General features: G+C 48.0%; 1 protein-coding gene across 1 annotated transcript in view; it reads left to right on the top strand.

Moving 5' to 3' along the window:
* The window catches only part of LOC118770618 (fatty acyl-CoA reductase 1-like), a 59,710-nt gene that overhangs the window by 4,717 nt on the left and 32,289 nt on the right, over positions 1-22,704 (top strand). Inside the window, exon 2 of the mRNA XM_036518383.1 lies at positions 16,843-17,078. Coding sequence (XP_036374276.1) covers positions 16,890-17,078 — 189 coding nt within the window. The 5' untranslated portion in view covers positions 16,843-16,889. The remainder of the gene's footprint in view (positions 1-16,842; positions 17,079-22,704) is intronic.

Here is a 22,704-nt window from a genome sequence, read left to right as displayed (position 1 = left end):
CCCCCGCTGCTCCACGCCCCTCTTTTGAGGTTATGTAAATTTTGCCCTTGGGTTGAATTAATGTCACTTTCTGTTCCTGCAAGAGGCAGTGGGAGAGCATGGGTGGTTTTCTCAGAGCACTGCTTTAATTCAAATATACTGAGCTATTGGGGAATTTCCAGCTCCACCCTCCACATTCTGAAAGTTTTCCCTAGTGAGACTGTGTGTCAAATAGCAGGCCAGTTATATGAGTTATGTTGCTACTGAGAGTGAGAGAGGGAGGCAGAGAGGGGCACATACTCCAATCTATGAGAGAGATGAGGAAAAGGAGATGAGGCAAAGAAGCGTTGTAATGATCACTCATGCCTAAGGGGAATTCTCCTGTCTGAATGACTGGCACACAGGCAGCAGATGGGCAGGCTGCATACACTATAGAGGTCCAATGAGAGCAAGTAACTCTGGTGAGCTGCAGGTGCACTATGGATATAATGTGAAGCAGCACCATATGGTCAGATTCTAATTTTTAAACTAAAGGGAGTGGAGAGGCAGATAAACCACAGAAAGAGGCACATAAATGGGACCTGTTGCTTGCCCTGGCATGTGGTAGCTTAAGCAGAATTAGTTACTGAAAAGCCATCTAACAGGGCTACAAAGCATAGCGGCAACATTAAGACGATGAAAAGCTTTTCCCATGATTCACAGCAGGATGCCTGCTAAGCGCGTGGATAATGTAATGTGATGTTGAGATGGGAAAGACACAGGCCTAATAGAGGCTTTGGTTTGCCTTCCTTTAGCAGGTTAAATGACTGAGCTCGTCGCATCACCAGCAGGATACGGTTGCGTTAAATTGGATGGAAAAGTTCGCTAACAGCCAAAAGCAGTCTCCAGTGGGGAAAATGGTTTGTGTTCATTGACTTAATTTGCTCTGAAAAAAAGTCTTTGTATCAAGAGATGCTCATTTCAGCTCCACTGTTGAGAATTTGCCTTTTTGCATTAGGAAGGCTCTGATGTTGATGTCTTTTTTTTTTTTTTTTTCCCCTCTTGCTTGTTGACTCCCAGACAACAAAACTAAACATCGGTTAAATAATTATGGATGTAACTTAATTTAATGACTTTATTCACAACTTTACAGCAAATTGTGCCAAACCCTATTGCATTTAGTGTTTAACTGTCAGTGTTACACCATGAAGTGAGTCATAGTTTCATTTTTCACATCCCTTGCTGTTTTCTGTAATCTTGATTCCTTGTAAACATACGGCTAGGTGACAGGTGGAGAACGGTATGCACCAGGTGAGGTTACACAATGAAAGAGACTCTCACTCAGTTACAATCCAAGATTGTAAATCAAAGCCACGCTGTGTGGTTGTTCTTTGCAGGTAGCAATTAATTGCAGTGCATGTGCTCGAACAGCATGTACCGTGCTCGAGCATCAAATGAACTTCTACAGTTGCAGTAATCCAGCCCCGACTCAGATCATCATGAGTAAACCCATTTAAATAGCTGGTAAATTATATTCAAATTTTAAGGAATATATTTTTGAAAATATACTACATTTTAGAAAATATAGCTGTTATCAGCACAGTGCATAGATTGTCTATGAAATCTATAGTGGAGATCATTTCCATACACTTGCGCGTTTGTGTTGAACATTTATTAAAGGTGACATGAATATTAAGCTGTGACTGCATACAGTCTGAACTGTGAAGGCCGCAGTTACTGATTTATTTGAATAACAGTATTACGTGTGTTCCCAGTTACAGTATCAGTATCTGTTCCCAGATACAGTATCACACTTTTTCACCAGTACGTACGATGCCACGTTTGACCTCTAAGATACTACAGTATGAACAAACCACCAGAGTTTGAGCTAACCACAGGAATATGAGCAAACTGTCAGTGTATGAGGAAACTGTGAGTATGAGCAAACCATCAGAGTATGAGCCAATAGTCAGAGAATGAGCAAACTCTCAGGGTATGGTGCCTTATCTTACCAGTTTGAAAGATAGGAAAGGGTTAGGCACTGAAAGAGATAAGAGAAGCAAGTAAGGAGACAGAGGCGAGGAGGTGTGGAGGAGAAGCGTAGGTGACAAAAGGACAAACGGGGGTGTGTAATGCGGTGCAAAGATGAACGCTTCAGTCCCTAAAGGAAAGTAGAGGCCCTGATTTTTATTCCAGGTTAGAGGTCCATCCATATCTGCACTAAGTCTCCTCCACTAATAGCTCGTTGTGCCTATTATTAATGACCTCTAGTGTAAGGACAGATTCCAAGGAGGGGCCTGTGAGGACAAGGTGACATTAAGGATTAATGGCTGTTGTGTAGCCTGCTGAAGTTGAAGCGGGTGCTGCTGGAGGCTGCTCTGATTAACACCGTAGCTGTGCATTCATTTAGCGTATTACGTGTTATTGTAAAACCGGTTGAGATGCCTCTCTGTCCTGATTACTGGGTTCGAGGGTGTAAATGTGAAGGAGCGTAACATAAGCTCCAGCCTTGTACCATAGCGTACGTGATTTTTTCAGTGCAATGCAAACCCTGTTGTGGCTCATTGCTTACTTGCACTGCCTTCAATAAAAGAATCATCCATCAACAGGAGCCTGGGAAAAATTGGGATAGAAATTGTGTAGAACAGTTTTTTCCCAGGACGTTATCAGAACATCACAACTGTTACAGAACCAAGCCTCTTGTCATTTCCTTCTCTTATTGGCCTCTATTGGCAGCACTACAAGCCAGGGGCACACAGCTCAGTGATGGAAAACGGGTGCTCGCGGAGAGTGAGATTAGCGAATTTAGAATAGGGGCACACACCAAATGATGAACGCAGAGGTTGATGACAGAAGATAGAAGCTCAGAGGGAGAAAGGCTGGTGATGGAAGAGAGAAGCTCACAGATAGGCAGGTTAACGGTGGAGAGGACAATCTCACTGAGAGATGGGGCGCAGCCTTAAGGAAGACAACGATGGCAAGTAGGAGCACACTGAAACGGGTCATTGAATAGCAGTGACGGCTATAGCAGCACAAGGCCCGCTGTCTATACGAGCAGAGCCCAGTCATTCACACATGCTCTTCATGCTCTTTACTCCTGGCAGGAGTGGGCTGGCCTGCTGGGATTAGTTCTGCCAACTCACCCCCCCGCCCCCCCCCCCGACAAATGCACAATGTGTTCCCACCAGCTTGGGAGACATGGAGCTCATCTCCTTTGACAGGAAGGAGATCAAGCTGTCAGGAGAAGTGAGCTGAGGACATCTTCTTTGTTCTACTCTCAGGAAGCATCGTACTGTCTGTCTCTTCACACCCCCCCCCACGCAGACGGCAGCCTGTGTCTGCTGTAGGAGAGAGTCACACGCTCCCTCTCCTCATCCAAACACCGGCGGCTTTGTCTCCCTGATGTTTACATACCTGCGCCGGTGGCGGGAGGCCAGGGAGCCCACGGTGGGCTCTCAGAAGGCAGAGACGGCGCGCTCTGACAGCACTGAAATCTCGATCGCTCCGCTGAGCTGCGGTGAGACACCGCGACAGCATGAAAGGACCAGACGTCCACACGCTGGAATGTGACCAAACTCCGCTTTGGGGTCAAAACTCCTGTGTGCAGCTCCTGCTGTTGATAAATGACTTCCAGAGGCAGGCTGCGTGTGCACATCTGGCTATTTGCGTTACACCTCTTTCTGTCCAGCGCCTGGAGTGAACAGGGTGTGTCTACACCTCCTTTCAATTGCATTAGAGTAGAAGCCATCAGCCTCTCGAGCCAGATGGGTCACAGGGCTGGTGGCTTCCATTTTTTTGGTTCAGTTTATCATCAGCCATTTTCCCCTCATTTACATTACATCACGTTATTGACAGTTAGCAGATGCTCTTATCCAGAGTGAATTACATCAGTTATTTTTACATGCTGTGCATTTCTACATGTGAATATTTACTGAGGCGATTCTGGGTTCAGTACCTTACCCAAGGGTACAGCAGCAGCGCCCCTGCAGGAATCAAGCCAGCAACGTTTCGGTTACAAACCCTGCTCCCTACCACCATGGTACGATCCCGCTCTCAATTCAGGCCGTTGTTAAACATCTCTGTAGTTAAAGCTCGTATAGACAACGTGAAGTGGCGGTTAGGTAAAATGAATGGTTTCGCAGGCTGTGTGGCGGGTACCTGATGCACAGTTTGCTGCCCTTTTGAGATAAAGATCTCGTCATTGAGGAATGAGTGGCACGTAGGTGGTGCCACTTCCGCGTTGCTGGTAAGCGCAGCGGCTGGCACTCGGAGACAGTCAAACTCGGACCTGCGCTCTCCCAGGAGCGCACACCGCGCCAACAGGATGTGGGCTCAGGTGCTGCTGTCATGGGTGTGTGTGTGTGTGTGTGTGTGTGTTACTAAGCGCAGTCGTTCTTCCTGGCTGAGTGCGTGCGTGAGTCACTCTCTCTGACTGAAGTGTCTATTACCAGGTTCCACACCCCCGCTGGATCAATGGTGCTCCACCGCGCTCCCAATGCAAATCAGTGAGTGGGTGACGCCTCTATCTGCGGTTTGTGGGGTTTCCACTGAAGTGCTTATTTTCATACCCCCCCCCTCCCCCCGGTCGATTCCTGCTCATCCTCATTCCCCTGCCTTTGTTTTACCTGTGCTGCTCAGTGAGAAAATGGGGACACCAGCCCACAAAGACAATGACAGTGACAGTGACAATGACAATCCTGTCACAATAAATGGCAGTTACAAGATTTAGGAGTTAGAGGATGTTGGTGTGCTGTGTGATTGCAAAGGGACTCCCTCATAGTGCAATAGGCTGCTATGGACATAAGGAAAGCTCCTCCCCACCATACTATACGTTACCACACACGCATGCCACACACGCGTGCCACACCCCGTGCCGATCCCCTGCCCTGCCCATGGCCTGACTGCACTCGCTGGGGTGCTGTGCTTTCGAGCTCGGCTTAATCAACCACGTACAAATGGTCTCAGAGCAAAGCAGACCCTCACTGTGCGGGAGTGGAGCCAGGGAGCCAGAGATTGTCTGTCTCTTCCCACCTTCACTCAGAAAGTGCTTTTCACATTTCACCGACGTCAGTTTGCGGTGACCTTTAGCCTCTCCGGTCACAGTGCAGAGAGGGTCAGACCAGCAGAGAGAGCCAAGTGTTGGGCAGATGCATTGTGGGTAGTATGCTAGGTGATTGGCTGCCGGTGGGAGAGCTGGTTGCCTGTGTGCATCCTCCTGGTGAGAGAGCTGGGGAAACGCACCTCCTGTGAGACTGATGAGAGGCTGCCGCGCTTGCAGGGAAAGAACAGCATCTTTTTTTAATCTCGTTCGGCCTCATACTCGACGGAGCATCAAAGCTGATTACGTCCTCTTTTCCTAGAAAAACAGTGGCCTGGATTTATTAATCTATGATCGGTTTCTCCCCTAAAAATATGTCCAGTACTGTCTATGTGTTAACAAATACAGCGAACCCTGTCTGTACCCTGTATGTGGAAACGGCAAAGGTAAAAAGAGGAAGCAGGGGGATTTTAGGGATGTCTTCATGTGCAGGATTCATTGAATATGATTTATTCTTATATGGGGGGAGGAAGTAAACATAAAATATTTTGCATTAATGTTTGTGACGTTGTGTAGAGGTGCGTGTAATTATGTTGTACTGTGTGGCTTTTGGGCTTTCCTTGGAGAAGGAAGGAAACTCTTGCAGGAGTGCTGCGGGTATTTCCAGATCTGAGCGGTGGTAGTATTTCGAGACTCAAGTGATGCTCTGCCAATGTGTTAATGCTGCTGGAAGCGGAGCCGCTCGCTCTTGGCGGACGGCCGCGTGCGGTGAAGCCCGCCGAAGAGGGAGAGGACGCCACAGAGGAACACCGAATGAGGGGGGTGGGGGTGCGTGGTGAGGGGGGGGGGGGGGGGGGGGGGGGGGGCGCGTTTGCAGATGGGACACTGAACCTGGAACCTCCCCAGGTGCTCTTTCCTCCTCCCTGGAATGAGCCCTTCTCTGGCTCCTCCACCCGGCCCTTCCTCTCTGTAAACACACATTAATATTTTATGGCTCACTGCTACAATTAATCACACATTCAATCACGCACCTCTGATCTTTTTTTTTTTTGAACGGGAAGCATGTTTGAAAGTGCTAGAAACTTGTGGAGCAGGCGTCTTAGCATCTGCTGAATTGTACATTTTGGCTGCTCCTCTCTGCCTTTTAAATGTTATCTTCCACGGAGCACCATATTGCATTTCTGTGTTTATTCTTATCACTATTTTGCCTGTTTGTTGTAATGTACAATGCTTATACCACAGAGAATTGAACTCGGATATATATGCATGTGTGAAGGTATGGAATGGCCTAAACGCATGCATTTGGGAGTTAATACTGTAATGTTCCAGTTAAAGGCTGTACCTCTGTGGAAGTTTTTCTGTTGGCCTAAGACACCTCCTCCATGGCCCTCATCTCGCCCTCTGCCCAACCCCCTCCAACTGACTCCAAGCCTTTATTCACAATGCAGGACAAATCGATAAAAAACACAAATCGGGAAGAGGAGATTAAGGCTGCTGGACCTGGAGCCTCACAGACCTGTCTATAAGTGTAATCCATCTCTCCACTCTGTGCTTGAATAGACAAGCCTAGCTGCCTGAGTGAAACCCTGTGCTGGCTTCTACTGTGTCATGTGCGGCACCATGGAGGCCCACTCGTGCTCTTAATGCAGTGACCCCCTGTCCCCTCATCCTGTGAGTAGTGCTTCGGTGCGTGCTGCCCGACATCAGCCGTTTTGGGCTATTCATCGTCAAGGCAACGGGGAGCTCGCAGAAAAGGTGTGCTGGAGACGTCCGTTATTAAACATTAAAGTCTCCCCAGATGCCAGAGCAGATTGTGGAAGGAGCGCTCGGGAACCGATACGGCTCTTTCCATATTAACTGAATTAGGCTAGCTGCGGGAATGTGGTGCCCGTAGTCCTCTTAGCGCCCGATGCTGATACAGTGCTCCAGCTATAAAAAAAAAAAAAAAAAACACTCCTATAATCACCTTCCTGCGGTTTGTCAGAAGAGGCAGAGTGCACCTGTCACTGCTGAAATGGGCGTTATTAGTCGCTTGTCTATGGGAAAATTACAAAACCTGACTTTGATGCGAGCGCTGAGAGGTTTTCTTTGTGTGTACGCACAGCATACAGTGTTGGCAGCACTCCTAATGTTAGCCTGGCTGTCATGGAAGAGGTATCATACGTATAATGTTGGTGAATAAACATACCTGTGTTTTTTAAAATCGTGTGTTTTCTGAATTGGTCTGTTTTATACAGTCATATGCATTTGAGGCTGTGTCTTTTATAAGGTTGCTTGTGTTTAAATCTGTGTGTTTTATAAGGTCACGTGTGTTTGAACTGTTGCATTTTATGAGGCCGTGTGTGTGAGGCTGCGCGTGCTCCATTGCTTGTATGGGAGTCTGTATCTGCAGTACTTTGGCCCTGGGTGGGTGTGAAAAGCTTTTTTTCCAGATCGAAACAGAAAGTGGGCATAGCTAAAGGAGACTTGAAAAAGAGACATCCAGGGATGTCAGCTGCAACTTAAGTAACTGTGTGTGTGTGTGTGTGTGTGTGTGTGTGTGTGTGTGTGTGTGTGTGTGTGGCAACTGGTCTTGGATCAGTGCTGCATCCCGTGAGACTGGATGCTGAGTGAGTGAGTAATGGCGATCGTGTGTGTGGCAGCTGGTCTTGGATCAGTGCTGCGTTCTGCTCCAGGGGAATGCTGAGTGAGTGGGTGGCTGACTGGATGAGAGACAGGCCTGCTTCCTCCGTACATGGTAGGCAAGGGCTCAGGATTCTGACCCCGGACCGCCCCCATGGGAAAACGACACCCGCCAGCGCCCTCGCTCTCATCCAGTGACAGGTGGTGTAGTAATTACAGTATTACACCAATGGATCAGATAGATGGAGTAACAATATACACACAGCCTCTGTGGGAATAAGCAAGGACATTTGATAGGGAGACGGTTCCTCTCTGGCTCCTTCACTCTCCAGCAGAATGACAGAAAAAGGCTTTAAAAAGCATGTGATCAAAATCATGGCAAAATAAGAACTGGAAGCTCGTTTTGCACGTCTAATGTAATTAATGCTAATGCAAATGCAAGATGGCATAAAAAGACAATATATTTGCAGGGTCAGTGAAATTACAAAAACAAAAACCCCTTCCATTACTTTTGGGTAATGAAGTTTAATGATCGGCTTTTGAGGTTGACACCCCCATCCGTGACCCTGTCTGACCCACAGACTCACTCTCATGCTGAAGAAAAGGAGAGGCCGGATTTCTTGCCCGCTTCCCAGTGAAGTCATTTCCTGTGAGCATAACCTTACTCCCTGTGTCACATATTATAGGGGCACTGCTGCTGTACCCTTGGGCTAGGTACTTAACCCAGAATTGCCTCAGTAAATATCCAGCTGTAAAAATGGATGGCATGTAAAAATTGTAACCGATGAAAGTCGTTCTGGATAAGAGTGTCTGCTAAATGCCAGTAATGTAATGTTATAGATTTTACTGTCTGTTGCATAAGAGCAGAATGAAAGAGGATGGAGACGTGTCTCAGAAACGTTCTCCTTTTTCACAGTGGAGCTGGAACAGGGCCAGTTTACCTTCAGACTCCAGGTGGGTTCCTACCATCTATTTTAACTTGCTGACCCTGTCAGCCAGGCCTGCTGGAGACACTCGTGCTGTCCTACTTACACGCGAGCTGTGGGCTGGGTCGACTAGCTGTATGTTGATACCGTTGGCATCTGTGCTAAGAAATATTTTGAAACAATATTGTACCGATATCGCCCCAGTAACACCTAACAGTCCTCTTTTATTTTGTTTGGTATCAAGTTTCTAAAAGGTTTGTCTAAGATTTCACCGTTGACATGTGTGTTTAAAGTGACTTAAAGTTGATGAATCGGCAGATTGGTTGTGTTCCTACTAAAAGCAGAGAAGATGAATATGGAGGTGAAAGGAGAGTGCTGGCATTGCTCATCAAAGCAAACAGCCGGAGGCAGATGAAATTAATGAAGACTAGAGCATGGTGGTGTACATCTGCAAAATCTCCTGTCCTTCATTACAGCTCCCAGTATATTCCCCTACAGTTCTGGTTGCAGGAAAAGGGATGGGAAGGCCATTAGAACGTTTTGGGTTAGCCAGTTGCTGTTAGCCTGGTTGTACCTCTACAATGGAAAAGGAGAAACGCAGCAGAAGACCCGGAATGTCCTGGCCTGGCCCAGTGGGGCAGTATGAATTGTCCATGTAGGAAATGAATGCATCTATTTTATGTCAGAAATTGTGGCCTATAATTACCCACAATTTAGCCCACTGTCCATTTCTGGTTAATGAAATAACGCATCTGGATAAGTGACATCCGGTAATTAGGCAGGCTTGATGAAGGTTGGGGTTGGGGGGGGGGGGGGGGGGGGGGGGGGGCTATTCATCAAGGAAATTGTTAACTTCAAGAAATAACTTTTCTTGGTGGTGCTGGAGTAATTGCCAGTGTATCCAATGGGTCTGCAGGACCCTCTAGAAAGTGCTGCTGCTGCTGCCGCCCTCGAGTACTAAAGCTCACAGATGCATATTGCACAGGTACATAAAGGAGACATCGCTCACAGATGTGGTGCATAAAGCACACATCACTCACAGGTGTGGTGTAGGCCTACACTGTGTTTTTAGTGCTATGGCACTTGGCCCATGACTTGAGGTTGAAAGAGCAGGCCAGTTTTCCCTGTCAAAGTAGTGTGTGGGAGCCAGCTTTACACTGCTGGGCTCAAATCGTGCTGCCAGGTTACTTTGTGGGTTACTACAGTATTTTGCAGGTATGTAAACACCGGTTACTTTTGAGAGAGGTAAGGGACATTCTCTCACGGCCGTCTGAAATTTGCCTGAAGTCTTATCTGCCAGTGCATGTCATTACTGTAAGCAGAGCGGACTGCAGTAGTTGAGATCCAAGTCAGTGATAGTGGAGGAAGTTTGTGCGTCTCTGTTTTTGTAAGGCATTCAGATTTTGTCAGCTGGGGTTGGACAAGGAGAGGTGAGTTTTAAAATGATGCACATTTTAAACACAGTTCCCTCGTTTAAAAAAAAAAAAAACCATTTCCTGTCAAATTATTTCCATAGTCTGGCGTTAGCATCAGCTGTTCCTCTTCTGTACTGCGTGATGGATAAATGGGCCTTTGAAAATATGATACTAGAGGCACCATATTTTCTGTGAATCAACATAATTATGACTATATCATCACCATATCCTTCAAACAGGCTTTTGCATCACCGGCATTAGCCCTGGAGTAATTCAAGATCAAATTTAGTTGAGTGCTGTGACATCTCTTTCCTGCAGAGCCAGTTCTTTTGAAGACCAAACGTGTGATTGATGTAAGTGATACCGGTTTGGCTGTCACTGCTGTGGAAACCCATGCTAAAGGCAGTGTTTCCTGTTGAGATGGACTTGCTGTTTGAATGGTTTCCAAGTTCCAAGTTCAGACAGACTGCTTTGATAACTGACTCAGGTCTGTGGGTGTTTTCTCTCTGGGTCTTTGAAAAAGCTGCACTGGTGGTGCTTTGTACTGCCCCTTCAAGCTGGCTCAGGTTTCCTTAATTATTGGGCTCTTTTCACTGTTTGCTGTTGTGTGACTCAGGACCAAAGCTAAACCTTAAGAATGTAAGTAAAGTTTTGGCCTTCTCAAAAAAATCCTCCTTCTCCTGGTCTGTAACACTGTAGTGTGCAGATAAATGTAGTGACTTGGCTGACCTACATACAACAGATTTGTTTCCAGAAAGGGTCCTGATGCCAGGACTCCACTGGGCAGAAGCCAGTGTAACCTTCCAAACATCCAACGCCTGCAGCTGGATCAATTCCTCAGCGTCTAACAGTGACAGTCCTGCAGTTGCTCTGCATTTTACATCTGGTTCAATCTTTCAACGCTCCCCAGTGGTGGAACGAACTCCCTGTCCCGCTATGGACAGCTCCTTCACCCCATTCCTTCAGACAGGGCCTGAAGACGTACCTCTTCAGACTCTACCTGGACTGACCCAACACACAATTGCTGCCCCCCCCCCCCCCCCCCCCCCATCAGTGCTGTCGTAAATTGCTGTGCTTTTTAAATTGTTTCTTGTCACCGCCTTTACCCTGACACTCATTGCGCTGTTTGAAGGTGTATCGTATTAGTTGCCCTGTACGCTGTAGTTGTACAAATCTGATAGTACTGTGTCCTCAAACAGACCTTGCTCTCAGCTGAGAACTGTCTCATTGTGGAACTGTACACATCCTGTCCCCGTACTGTCACTATTCTTACTGTATGCACTTTTGTACGTTGCTTTGGATAAAAGCGTCTGCTAAATAATTAAATGTAAATAAATGTAAACAAGTGCTATTGGTTTTTTCGGTTAGCACCTAACAACTGCAGTTCATTTAACAACCGCCCCTGCAGTTCATTCAGTCATTGGGCAGGTAACAGCAACTATTGGTACAGTTGCTGCAACTTCCTGTTGAGCAGGATAATTGAATCGTCACACCAAGGAGCACTTGGAATTAGATGAAAGACCAGTAGCCAAACAAATGTAGTCCCACGGGCCAGAATGCCCCCGCTGTGGAGAAAATGACCGGAGAAAATTATGCTGAAATCACTCAGGAATGGGTGCCTTACGGGAAATGGTTGTGGTGGCCCGGTAGGAACCACATCACGGGCAATTTGGTAATCTGTCTGCCGTAGTGATCTCTGGAGGTTTGCAGCCCGCAGTTTAGGGAGAAGGTCATTCGGAAGAGCGGCGATGCGTCGGGGTTGCTCTGTTCTGTCAGGTCACGTGCGCATGTGCATCGTGATGACATTCTCAGATGTAAGCCATTTGCTTGAGTGGGTCTCTACCCCCCCCCCCCCCACTCTCAGAACAAGGAACAAGATTTATCCACTGTGTTACTAGTCCTCACTGGCAGTAGAAGGGGGTGACACAGAATGTCTGTGCATTTGTCTGATTGGCTGAGACAGGGTTCAGTTGGCCATCACTGATTTTCATTGGATGAGGTGTTCGGAGTGTGTGCAGCACAGGGCGCAGGGCAGCCGCCGGCAGAAGCGTTCCCCCTCGGGATGGTCGCCCCGGATATTTTTGTCCGTCGGAACCATGCGGCCCTTCTGGCCCAGGAGGCCGAAACTAATCATCGGAAGAATGATGCAGAAACATTCCTCAGAAAAAAAGAAAAAAGTTGATTTGAACCCATCCGGAGGTCTGAGTGGATAGAAGTCTCTCTGCTCTGCTTCTCTCTCCCTGTTCTGCACAGTTTGGGTGAGAAGGGAAATAAGGTGCCGCTGAGGCGTGCACTGAAGACCCCGAGCTGGGAGGAATGCACAGCCCAGCGGTGGGGCTCTTCTCGCTGGCCTGTTTGCTGGAACGCGCTGCCCATTACGGGAGCGCACTCATTGTCGGGCATTAATCCATTGTGACTTCCCGCCCCTGCGTTGAGTCCCTTAACCTTCCTGGAGCTGCTCTGATCTGCCAGTTCGTCGACCCGGAATGCCTGATAACAATGGACAGGCCTCGGCCAGCGCCCCTCTGTGAGAGGCCTTGAGTGGGCGATGGACTTAGCAGTGATGGATTGTGGGTCGTGGTTGGAGACCTGCAGCCATGCCTGACTGGGGGGAATGGAATTGTGTACAGATCACATACTGGCAGAGGGTCTCACTTTCTCCCATCTTAGAAGGCTAGGTAGGGCAGGGATGTGCATCACCATGCAGTTTTTCTTCCAGATTGGTCATAAAACCTGCCATTTTTAAACGAACCGTGTTGGGCTGGTCATTGCCAGGCTAAACTGCCCTGAACTTAATATTCACCAAAATTTCAAGATTTTCAGCGCATGACCTTGGCCTTAGGCAAAATAAATGAAAGGCTCATGTGTTACCTTCATCTTAATAGCCTTTTTATTTCTTTGGCTAGTGTGGATAAGTCCAGGGAGCAAGACTGTAGTGTGTGTGCATGTGTATGTGTGTACCTGCATGGCGTTTGTGCTGCCGACCCCCACAGGGAAGTCTTCTTAGAAAGAAGACAGAGAAGAACAGCCATCTGTATCGCCAGTGACTGCTGATTAATGATTGTCTGTGATGCTGAATCCTGAACAGTGATTGGCCGTGGCACTGCATGCAGATCAGTGATTGGCTATGGCAGTGCGTGCTGAACAATGTTGGGTTATGCGGCTGCATCCTGATCATTGATCGGCTGATGTTTGGTGTTTCAGATGGTCACATCACACACTTTTATTAAAAAGGTTGAGGTTAAGTCAGGTCATGATCTAGAATTTCTAGATCTAGAATTTCTTAGGTCTGAGCCATCTGTTTTTGTTCGTCACTTAACAAATTGCACAGTTTTGAAATCATACGTTTCATAACGTAATTCAGGCTGTCAAACTTGTGCATCATAACACATTGCTCCACCCATCTTCTCCATCAATGTTGGCAAGTAGGATTTGCACATTGAATCGTTACCCGCTTAGCAGTGGCCGACGCTAACCCCAGACCGTGGAAATATTTTGAGAGAAAATGGAGATTATATTCCCCCCCACTGTGAAAGCCATTCCTCACTTTCCAGTATACATACCCACTAAACCATAAGTAAGGCAACAGTGTTTAAAATTTGGGTGGGGAGGGTGTGTTCTCTCGGGTTCTCTGCCGCACAGATGAAGGGACGGAAGGGGCACAGCAGCAGGAAAGTTCTCAGCTGTTCCACAGAGGTCGCCCCGTTGCCATGGTAACCGGGAAAACAAACTCCAACACAGGGCGCGTGACACCGTGCGTCTTCGCCTGCCTATTGCGAATAGTCCAGCCGCGTGCCTCAGAGTGGGCGGAGGCGAGATAACGGCCATGTTATGCTGTCGGTGTCGATTAGGATCGATGTTCAGGCCGTTTCTGTTCTGTGTGTCAAAAAGAAAGCAAAAGTGAGAGGGAAACCAGCGATCGCGACATCCTGTGTCTGCTCCTGTGTGCTACAAGAAGGAACGCAATATAAGGTAATTGCCTCCCTGACGTCTCGGCTCATATCTCTTCCTTGAGCGAGGCACCTGTGTTGTGTAACCTCATGCCCAGGTGGAGAGGGACGTTTGTTGGAACAGTGCAGATTGGGAGCTCAGGCCTTCTTTGCATGGGGTGGGATTGGGGGGTGGTGGTGGAGGTCATTGCCAATCTGGAAAGGGGACCCTGGGGATAGAGTGTTAATAGGATTAGAGGTGCGAGTGTTAATGAAATGAGAGGGAGAGAGAGAGAGAGAGACGCTTGAGTTTATCATGTCGTTCATCAGGAAAGAGGGAGGCAGCTGCTTCTGCTGTCACCGTTTTCTCCACTCCAGCAACCCCTCGTGTCTGATCTTTCCCAGGCAAGAGCGTGTGTGTGTGTGCGTGTGTGTGCGTGTGTGTGTGTGTGTTTGCGCTAGTAACCCAGATGTCATCACTGCAGTTTCCTTTTTTCATGACCCAGATAGGAAGAGTCAGACGTTTTCCACGTATTCGGCGTGGAGTGGAGGGAATCATTGGCAGGTCCTCAGGAGATGAGGTCCCAGGAGGTTTTATCGGTCTGATGGAAAAGACGGTCGTTCTAATCAGCAGTTACTTGAGCAGAGTGGGACCGAACTTTGAGGGCGATTATTGTGCTCTGAGTATAACCTCTCTGTACAGTCATGGTCATTTGGCGTGTGTTACGAAAGCCTTTTGCAGAAGGAGGATGATAAAATGGTGATGGCTAACGGGTTCGCTTGCAGCAGAGTTCTGTTGCAACAACTGGTTCGCTTTCTTCAACCACAAGAGCCTCTCCCCAGAGTCAGATGAGATCACATGAGATCAATGCAACACCCTTTTGTGAACAACACCCAATCACCCCCAATACCTGTGGAGACCCCCCCTCCCTCCCTCCCTCCCCGCCACGGTCGGGGGGAGGGACGCATAAACTCTTTGACTTGCATCTCAGCAGGTCCCAAATCAAAGGAATTGCGGCAGTGATGATGGTGTAAGAGCGGCACCGCGCTCACCCCATACACGGGCCTGCGCCCGGAACCGAGAACCACAAAAAGCAAGAGTGGCCGGCATGATTACAGAGCAGTCGATACCAACTGAAGTACGCCCGTCTTCCCTTTTTTTTTTTTTTTTTTTTTTTGCCAGGCATCCACCCACTTAAAGTAACCGAATAGTGTGGATCTGGGGGCCGTGCTGGTGGCTGGTGTATTGACGGGCTTTCAGAGACACAGACGGTGGTGAGATGTGCATTATTCCTCTCGTTGTAACCAGCCACTTCCCATAAGGCCTGGACGGCCGCCACCCGCAGCCGGCAGACAAAACCCTGATGAATTTTATTGAGTCGATCCAAATAAGCAGACACAGTCCATTAGTGCAGGGCCATTAGAGAAGGGACCGATTCAATTAAAGTCCCACTCCAAAGAAGCAGCTTCTGACCCTCCTAATCAACGTCAGCATCAGGGCCTACAGAAGCGCGTATGTGTGCGCCCACGTGTACGGATGCTGGGAGGTTTTTTTTTTTTTTTTTTATTTTAAAAAACTTCCAGCGCAGACAGTTAAGCCCTTCATATATGGCACTCATTTTTACAGGGGATTTGATCAGGGTTCAGCCAATCAGAGTGTTGAATTTCGCCAGAGCAGATGCAGGGGAGTGAGGTGTGTGATGAGGGGGAGGGGATGTCCTTGACATCATTCTGGATGTGACCTCCACAGAGAAGGAATGATGAGCATACTAATTCATATGATTCACACATGATAATGATTCTTAGGTAAAGATTCACATGACAATGATTCTACTCCCAATCCAGTTGATGTTTCTGTCGACTGCTGAGTTAATCTAAACTAGGGCTACTGTTGTCCTGGGTGTGGGGGGGGTGTTTTGGAGGGTCAGAGGTCGTGCTGTGTCAGTCTGTTGGTTCAGCTTCTGGAGAGGAACACAGAAGATGAAAGCTGTTTTTGGGGATGTTTGTGTTTTGCGCACTGACTGTCGGGAGCGAAAGGCGATTCCCATTCCACATCAAAGCCAGCTGCTCAAACAGAGCCGGGCTCCCCAGTACTCTGCACGGCCATCTCTGCACAGCCATCTCTGGGTTCCGTGCTGCGGACCTTACTGAACGCTCATAACTGCACAAAAACAGAAGCCCGTGTCACACGAGGGCGGTCCTGCAATCCTCCATTCAGAAAACCTGTGAAACAGCGTGCAGTTGGGTTGTGGGGGGGGGTGAGTGCAGAGTATAACAGCTTTGCTGCTGCAGGTTGGCCTGATTTATATTGAGATGTTCGTTAGCTATCATTCAGTCTCCCCACACCACCACCCCACTCCGCTGTGGGCTCCTGGCTGCTCTTACATGCTCTTACATAGCGGCTCAGTGGGCTCGCCAGTGACAGTCTATGGAGAGGCTTCAGTGCTTCCTCCCCATTCGCTTATTCAGCTGTAAGTACCGACATGGTGAAGAGTCGTTTATGTGGACAGTTTGGCCCGTTGGCTCTGCATTTCCAAACTTTGCCTCCGAAGTGACATGGCTGTTCGTGCGGCAGATTTTTCCGGTCAGGATGTTTGGCTCACGCTGGAGTAGGTAGGTAGGTAGTTGATACTGTGCAGGAAATGCATGTCATACATTCTCTTTGTGCTTGTCTTTGTGCCTTATGTTTTAAAGACGAGCATATGAGGGATGCTTTACGGTGAGGCTGAAATGCTGCTAGCTGCCTTGGTGAGATTCACAGTTTGTCACCGCGGTGTTACTGTTATTTCCAGTCCTGTTTTTAAAGCTCACTCACTCCATTGCCAGCCTTCCTGTTTTGCACCGGCTGTGTACTCTTTGCTCCCTGGTTTTACGCACCGGCTCCTTTCAACCTCTCTCGTTACTCCTGGTTTTCCTGATGGTTGCTGACTCTGTTCTCTCCCTGACGGGCGCAGGTTTTTTGGAAAGGCCGGGACGACAGAGTGACAGACAGACAGACGGCATGGCCTCCATCGCAGACTTCTACGCCGGGAAGAACGTGCTCATCACCGGGGCGACGGGATTCATGGGAAAAGTGCTGGTGGAGAAGCTGCTCCGCTCCTGCCCTGGCGTCAACACCCTCTACATCCTGGTCAGGCCCAAGGCTGGCCAGTCCATGCAAGAGCGGGTCAGGGACATGATGAAGTGCAAGGTAAGGTCAGCTTCCTGCTGCTTCGCTCCCTCACCGCCTGGCAAATGCACCTGTGACTGAGGATAGGTACACCAAATTAGTACTTTGAGAGGCGGGCGCATGGACAGAAACTCACCATATTGCAGGATCCCAGCCTATTTTATGCATCAGAAGCTCTTCAGCATGCATTTTCTGAATGGGTCCGCTTGCAGGGGGTGGCTGCCTGAGGTGGTACAGCTCTCGGCAGAATCTGTCACTGGTGAAAAATTTCACTTGAGCACTTGGTTTTCTGATTTGGTTCTCTCCGGTCCATTGCACCTGCTTTTAATGAGTATGGAGCTGTTCTGTAGTTCCGTTCCTGTGGTCATAGCTGTTGGAGCCATGCCCCAGGTCACTTCCTTTCTCTGGAGATAAAAGACATGTCTTTTCGGCAGCGGCTGATTGAAACAGTCAGTTTTTGTGTGGACAAGGGCCTGCGTCCCTGCCTTAGAGCCGAGACAAAGGGTTCTACCTTCAAGTGTTTCTATATTTGAAGATCTAGGTCAATGCCAGGGACGTTTCTAGCTATTGAAAAGATCCAGGGCTAAGTGAAGTTTGCCTAGGGCTTGCTTTTTTTTTTTTTTTTTTGAAGAGAGATCGGCATTGGTAGGTTGGGGAGGTTACATCTACCTTCATAATAAATAAATATTATCACACCTTTGGACGCTGCAAAACAAATTCCACTCTGTTACACAGTCTGTTGGGTCTGTTGTTTTGCTATAAACACCTCCTTTTCCAGGACGAAAATAGTCAGGGCTAGGCTTAAAATATTCTGAGCTATAGCCCCGAATGATCAGACGTAACGACGGTACTGGTCAATGCGATTTTTATTTATTTATTTTCTGAATGGAATGAACAAAGAGGAGACGGGGGGGGGGGGGGGGGTTGATGTTACAAAGCACGTAAGTGTACCCTCGCTACCTGCGAGCAGGATACAATCCATCACCGTTCACAAGCTCCGCCTCAAGGTCACGCGCTCTGACTCGAGGTCACACACTCGCAAGCGCCAAACTTTACCTCAAGGTCACGGAGGGTTTTTCAGATTCTGAGGGAGGGTAGTCCCGGGTACAGCTTTGTGTACGCAAGGAAAATGTTGAAATGTAAAAGCGCCATGCTGTGATGCATGTGTCTGAAAGCATATGCTTTTACATGGCTAAAGAGCCCAGAAACCGTTGTGGACACTGAAAGCCGTGACTGGGGCGGCTCTTTATCTTTTATTATTTATGCTCACTGACAAAATCTGAGGCAGCACTTTTACCGTCCAGTCAATACGCCATTCAGTGAATGGATCAATAAATCTGTCGGTTCATCAGTCAGTTCAATTCAGTTCTCTTTACTGTAACTGATTTGCCATAACTTTGATATGGGATACAGTATATCACAGTGAAAATAATAGCAGAAATGGGGGCAGCAGTGTAGCATAGTGGTAAGGGGCAGGGCTTGTGACCAAAAGGTTGCCTGCTTGATTCCCTGCCGGGGCACTGCTGTTGTACCCTTGGCCAAGGTGCTTAACCCAAAATTTCCTCAGTAAATATCCGGCTGTATAAATGGATGACATGTAAAAATTGCGAGTTGCTCTGGGTAAGTGTGTCTGCTAAATGACAATAATGTAGTAATGTAATGATTTGAAGACAGAATGAATGTGAAAATAGATAATGGAAAAAAATACAGAATGATGCAAACAGAGTAATGGCAGATGGGAAGGTGGCTTTTCAGATGTGAGCCGTGGACTTCTTCCCAGCGAGACATCTTCATCCTGAACAGAGCTGTTCTTGTTCACTCTGAGCAGGGCTGTTCTCTGTACCAGCACTGATTTCTTCACTTACTATTCATTTGGTTGCTCGTTGCTGCAGAATGAACATTTATGTTGATTGAGGTGAGCATCCTTTCTCTGTGTTCGAGTCAAAACCTCTGTTTGGTCACAGCCATGACAGCCATCACATGTGTGATGTGATGAGGCAAACAGCGCCGCTCTGGCCGTTCGGCTACGCCATCCCTGAGACATGTCTCCCATTCTACAGACTGAGAGAAGCTTCAGTCATTCTGAAGCTGTGTTTCTGTCCGTGAGAGGGCCGCGGTACGAGCCGCATCTTTAGCACGTGGCGTTACTCGCTGCTGAGTCATCACAGGCTCTCAAACCAACTTTGAAAAAAACTTTTCTTCTCCTTTGTTTGGGCCTCGTGCTGGGGCATGCCTCGATTCCATAGCTGCAGGCTCTCCATTTTCACATTTGTTTCCCTGTCTGCGATTAGTCAACGGCTAATACAACATCAGCAACGCACAGTTACAGTTTTGCCACAGTGTCGGGCGGCACAATGAGAGCTCGGCTTTCTCCGCGTTCGTGTACTCCGATAGTGTTGCTTTGTGACGGTTGCTGTAGTGAACCCGATCGGCGCCTGCCCTGGATAGTAGTGAGTCAGTCCTCCGTGGTGAGAGGGGCTGTAACTGGAGCCACCGGCACGCTCATATGTGCAGTTCATTCATTACATTACACTAGATTTGCTTAGCAGTGTCTCTAGGGAGCGGAGGGAAGCAAGAGAGAGAGAGAGGGGTGGGGCCCAAAGAGAGGGGTGGGGAGTGAGGGATGGGGTGGAGTAGAGGAGTGGAGAGGGGGAGAGAAGGATGGGGAGTTAGAGAGAGCAGGAAGAAGAAGGGAGGGAAGCAGGTGATGAGAGGAAGAAGAATAAATAGAGTGGTTATGGTCAAGAGGAGTAAGAAAGTGAAAGGTAGTGGGAGTGGGAGAGAGAGCAGGACAGAGAGAGATAGTGGTTGTGGTACAGGGAAGAGGAGAGAGTGAAAAGTAGAGGGAGGGACAGCAGGGCAGAGAGAGAGAGCGCCAAGCAGGATGGCGGGAGATCTCCAGATGTGTCCCATCAGCTCTGGCTGCCCGAGGGGAAATATCCTACTCGACAATAAATAAAAAGATGCTGAGCCTAATGGGGTTTGAAAGATTCGGGCTGGGAGTAAGCTGATGGGCTCAAAATCCAACAGTAAGCATTTCCTTCCTCTAGATTCTGCCTCTTTCCCAAACATGGCATCAGTCCTGAGCAGAGATGGGCCAGCCTGCAGTGGTCTAACAGCCAATACACGTGTCATAAGTCAGTGCCATTCACCCACTGTGGGGCCGATACAAAGAGCCATTTAGCGCCAGGAAAACACTGGTATAGGAGGAGCTTGCAGTCCGCGTGTTCAGAAAGGCAGTAAAATCAGCTCTATTAACAACTTAAATTAAACCGTCAAAACGCTCTCCTTTTTCAAAAAAATAACCTATTGTAGGCTGGCACAATAAATCTCTCACCACTTAATTAGCTCAGCCTCCAAGGCTGTAATGAAATGTCTACATGTAACTAATAGCAGTGTGGTTTTGCCATTATGCCTGCCGACCCTGTGTGTGTGTGTGTGTGTGTGTGTGTGCTTGCATGTGCGTGCGGGGTGTTGAGGGCTGGTTTTATTTAGCCCGTTATTGGCTGCTTTTTTATTGTTAACAATCTATGGCAGAGTAAAAGAAAGCTGTGATATCTGGAGTGTAAACTGTGTAATACCTTCATTAAACAGGTGGGTGTTGAAGTTCTTTGTGTTGACCTAAGAGCAGTGTGAGAAGGCCCCAGATGTGTGTCTGTTACTCTTACACTGATGTGGTAGTAAAGGGACAGAGCATTTTACGGCCTCTTTTTCTGCAGGGTTGCAGGGTCTTTGTGTTTTGTTTCCTCACTGACAATATGCAGCTGTTGCTGTAGGCTGAATATGATTAAACTTTAGGCTGTCCAGACAGGACAGAATGATTGCCATGCGTCTGTCACTGGTACACTGACACTAATATGCTGCCAGTGGTTGTTATTAATATGTTAACATTATTGTTTACTTGATCGTCTTCATGTTTGTTATGCGCAGCTCAATTGTGACACTCGCTCTTCCTGAAGCTCACCCCTACTCACTTCACTCTCTCACACTCTCACACACACACACACACACACACACACACACACACACACACACACTTGCTTCCTGCCGCTCCTCATCCACACCTCATTCCATCGCCATATGCCAGATCAGTGGAGCTCAGCCCCGGCCCAGTGCATGCTGGGAGACAGGCCAGTGTGTGTGGGAGGGATGGGAATGGAGGGAATTCGGGGAGGGGACATGCTGTGACCGATGCAGGTGGGCAGACGGGCTGTGTGAATTCTGCTGACTGAGCCCGGGTCAGGGTGGAGTATAGCTGAAGTGAAGGCCCCCAAAGGCCAGCCGCGAGGGGGAAAACGGATGCCCGAAACAGCACTGCTCCTCCTCCACTGCTCCACCACAGTCAGTGAACGCTCCATCCTCAGAATAGTGCCCATATTACCAGGCAGCGTGGCACGGTAGGAACGGTGCTTTACCTCTTCCTTTAGGGTTGCAGGTTTGATTACCAAATGGGGCACTGGTATTTTACCCTTGAGGAACGTGTTTAACCTGCTTCACTGAAAAACATTGTATGTATAGTAAATCATGTGTCATGCTTGACAAGGGCACCTGTTTGCTGAATAAATAATCATATACTCTTCTTGGAATCAGTTTGCAAAAGGGGCGCTGTTTCAAGTTATTTCTTGACGTAAGACAGTTCCTTTGAAAGTTACAAGGAGGAGGTTGCCTGCTTAATTAGTTTGCATTACTTGCTGTACCTGTGGTAGCCTCATTGGACTTACTGAGATGCTTGCTTTTTTAGCACGTTTAAGTCATAGTTTAATGTAAGTGTATTCAAATCTAAGTCAAAGACATCAGGCATGTTTATTAGATAATTCTAAAAGAATGCAGTGAATCAAGGGTGGTAATCGGAGCAGCGCACATATCTGACAGGTTTAGTTGGATTTCTTCGAGCCCTAGAACGGTTTTATCTGTCCGTTAGGTGCACAGGACTTTTTAGAGTGATCATCCCACCGCAGGTATGCAGCCCACCCTGTGTGAGCAAGCTGTGCTGAACAGCTGTGTCACTGACCTCCACCCTGGTCCCACCCCGTGCAATGACCTTCTGCTGGTTAGGGGATTAGTATTACCTCACCTTTAATCTTAATCTAATCTGACATTAGAGTGAGTTAGCTGTGTGACAGAAAATCCATATAAGCGCAAACATGGAAATAAACAGAAGGAAGAGGGGGCAGTTCTGCTGAAAGCACTGAGAAGAGGGTGCAGTTCTGCTGAAAGCGCTGAGAAGAGGGTGCAGTTCTGCTGAAAGCGCTGAGAAGAGGGTGCAGTTCTGCTGAAAGCGCTGAGAAGAGGGTGCAGTTCTGCTGAAAGCACTGAGAAGAGGGTGCAGTTCTGCTGAAAGCGCTGAGAAAAGGGTGCAGTTGTGTGTAGAACAGGGGGAAGAGGGTGCAGTTGTGCGTAGAACAGGGGGAAGAGGGTGCAGTTGTGCGTAGAACAGGGGGAAGAGGGTGCAGTTGTGCGTAGAACAGGGGGAAGAGGGTGCAGTTGTGTGTAGAACAGGGGGAAGAGGGTGCGTTTCTGTTTAAAACCAGGGGAAGGGGGTGCCTTTCTCTTGCGGCTGTATTGTTGAGGGTTTGCTGTGATGTTGCTTTGTTTTTCTGGCTTTTGTCCTCTGTGTTGTAATAAAGGAAACATTGTGCTGAAGTAG

The sequence above is a fragment of the Megalops cyprinoides genome, chromosome 23 (genome assembly GCF_013368585.1).
Source record: "Megalops cyprinoides isolate fMegCyp1 chromosome 23, fMegCyp1.pri, whole genome shotgun sequence".
NCBI classification, from domain to species: Eukaryota; Metazoa; Chordata; class Actinopteri; order Elopiformes; family Megalopidae; genus Megalops; species Megalops cyprinoides.
This window is presented reverse-complemented; position numbering and strand designations above follow the sequence as displayed.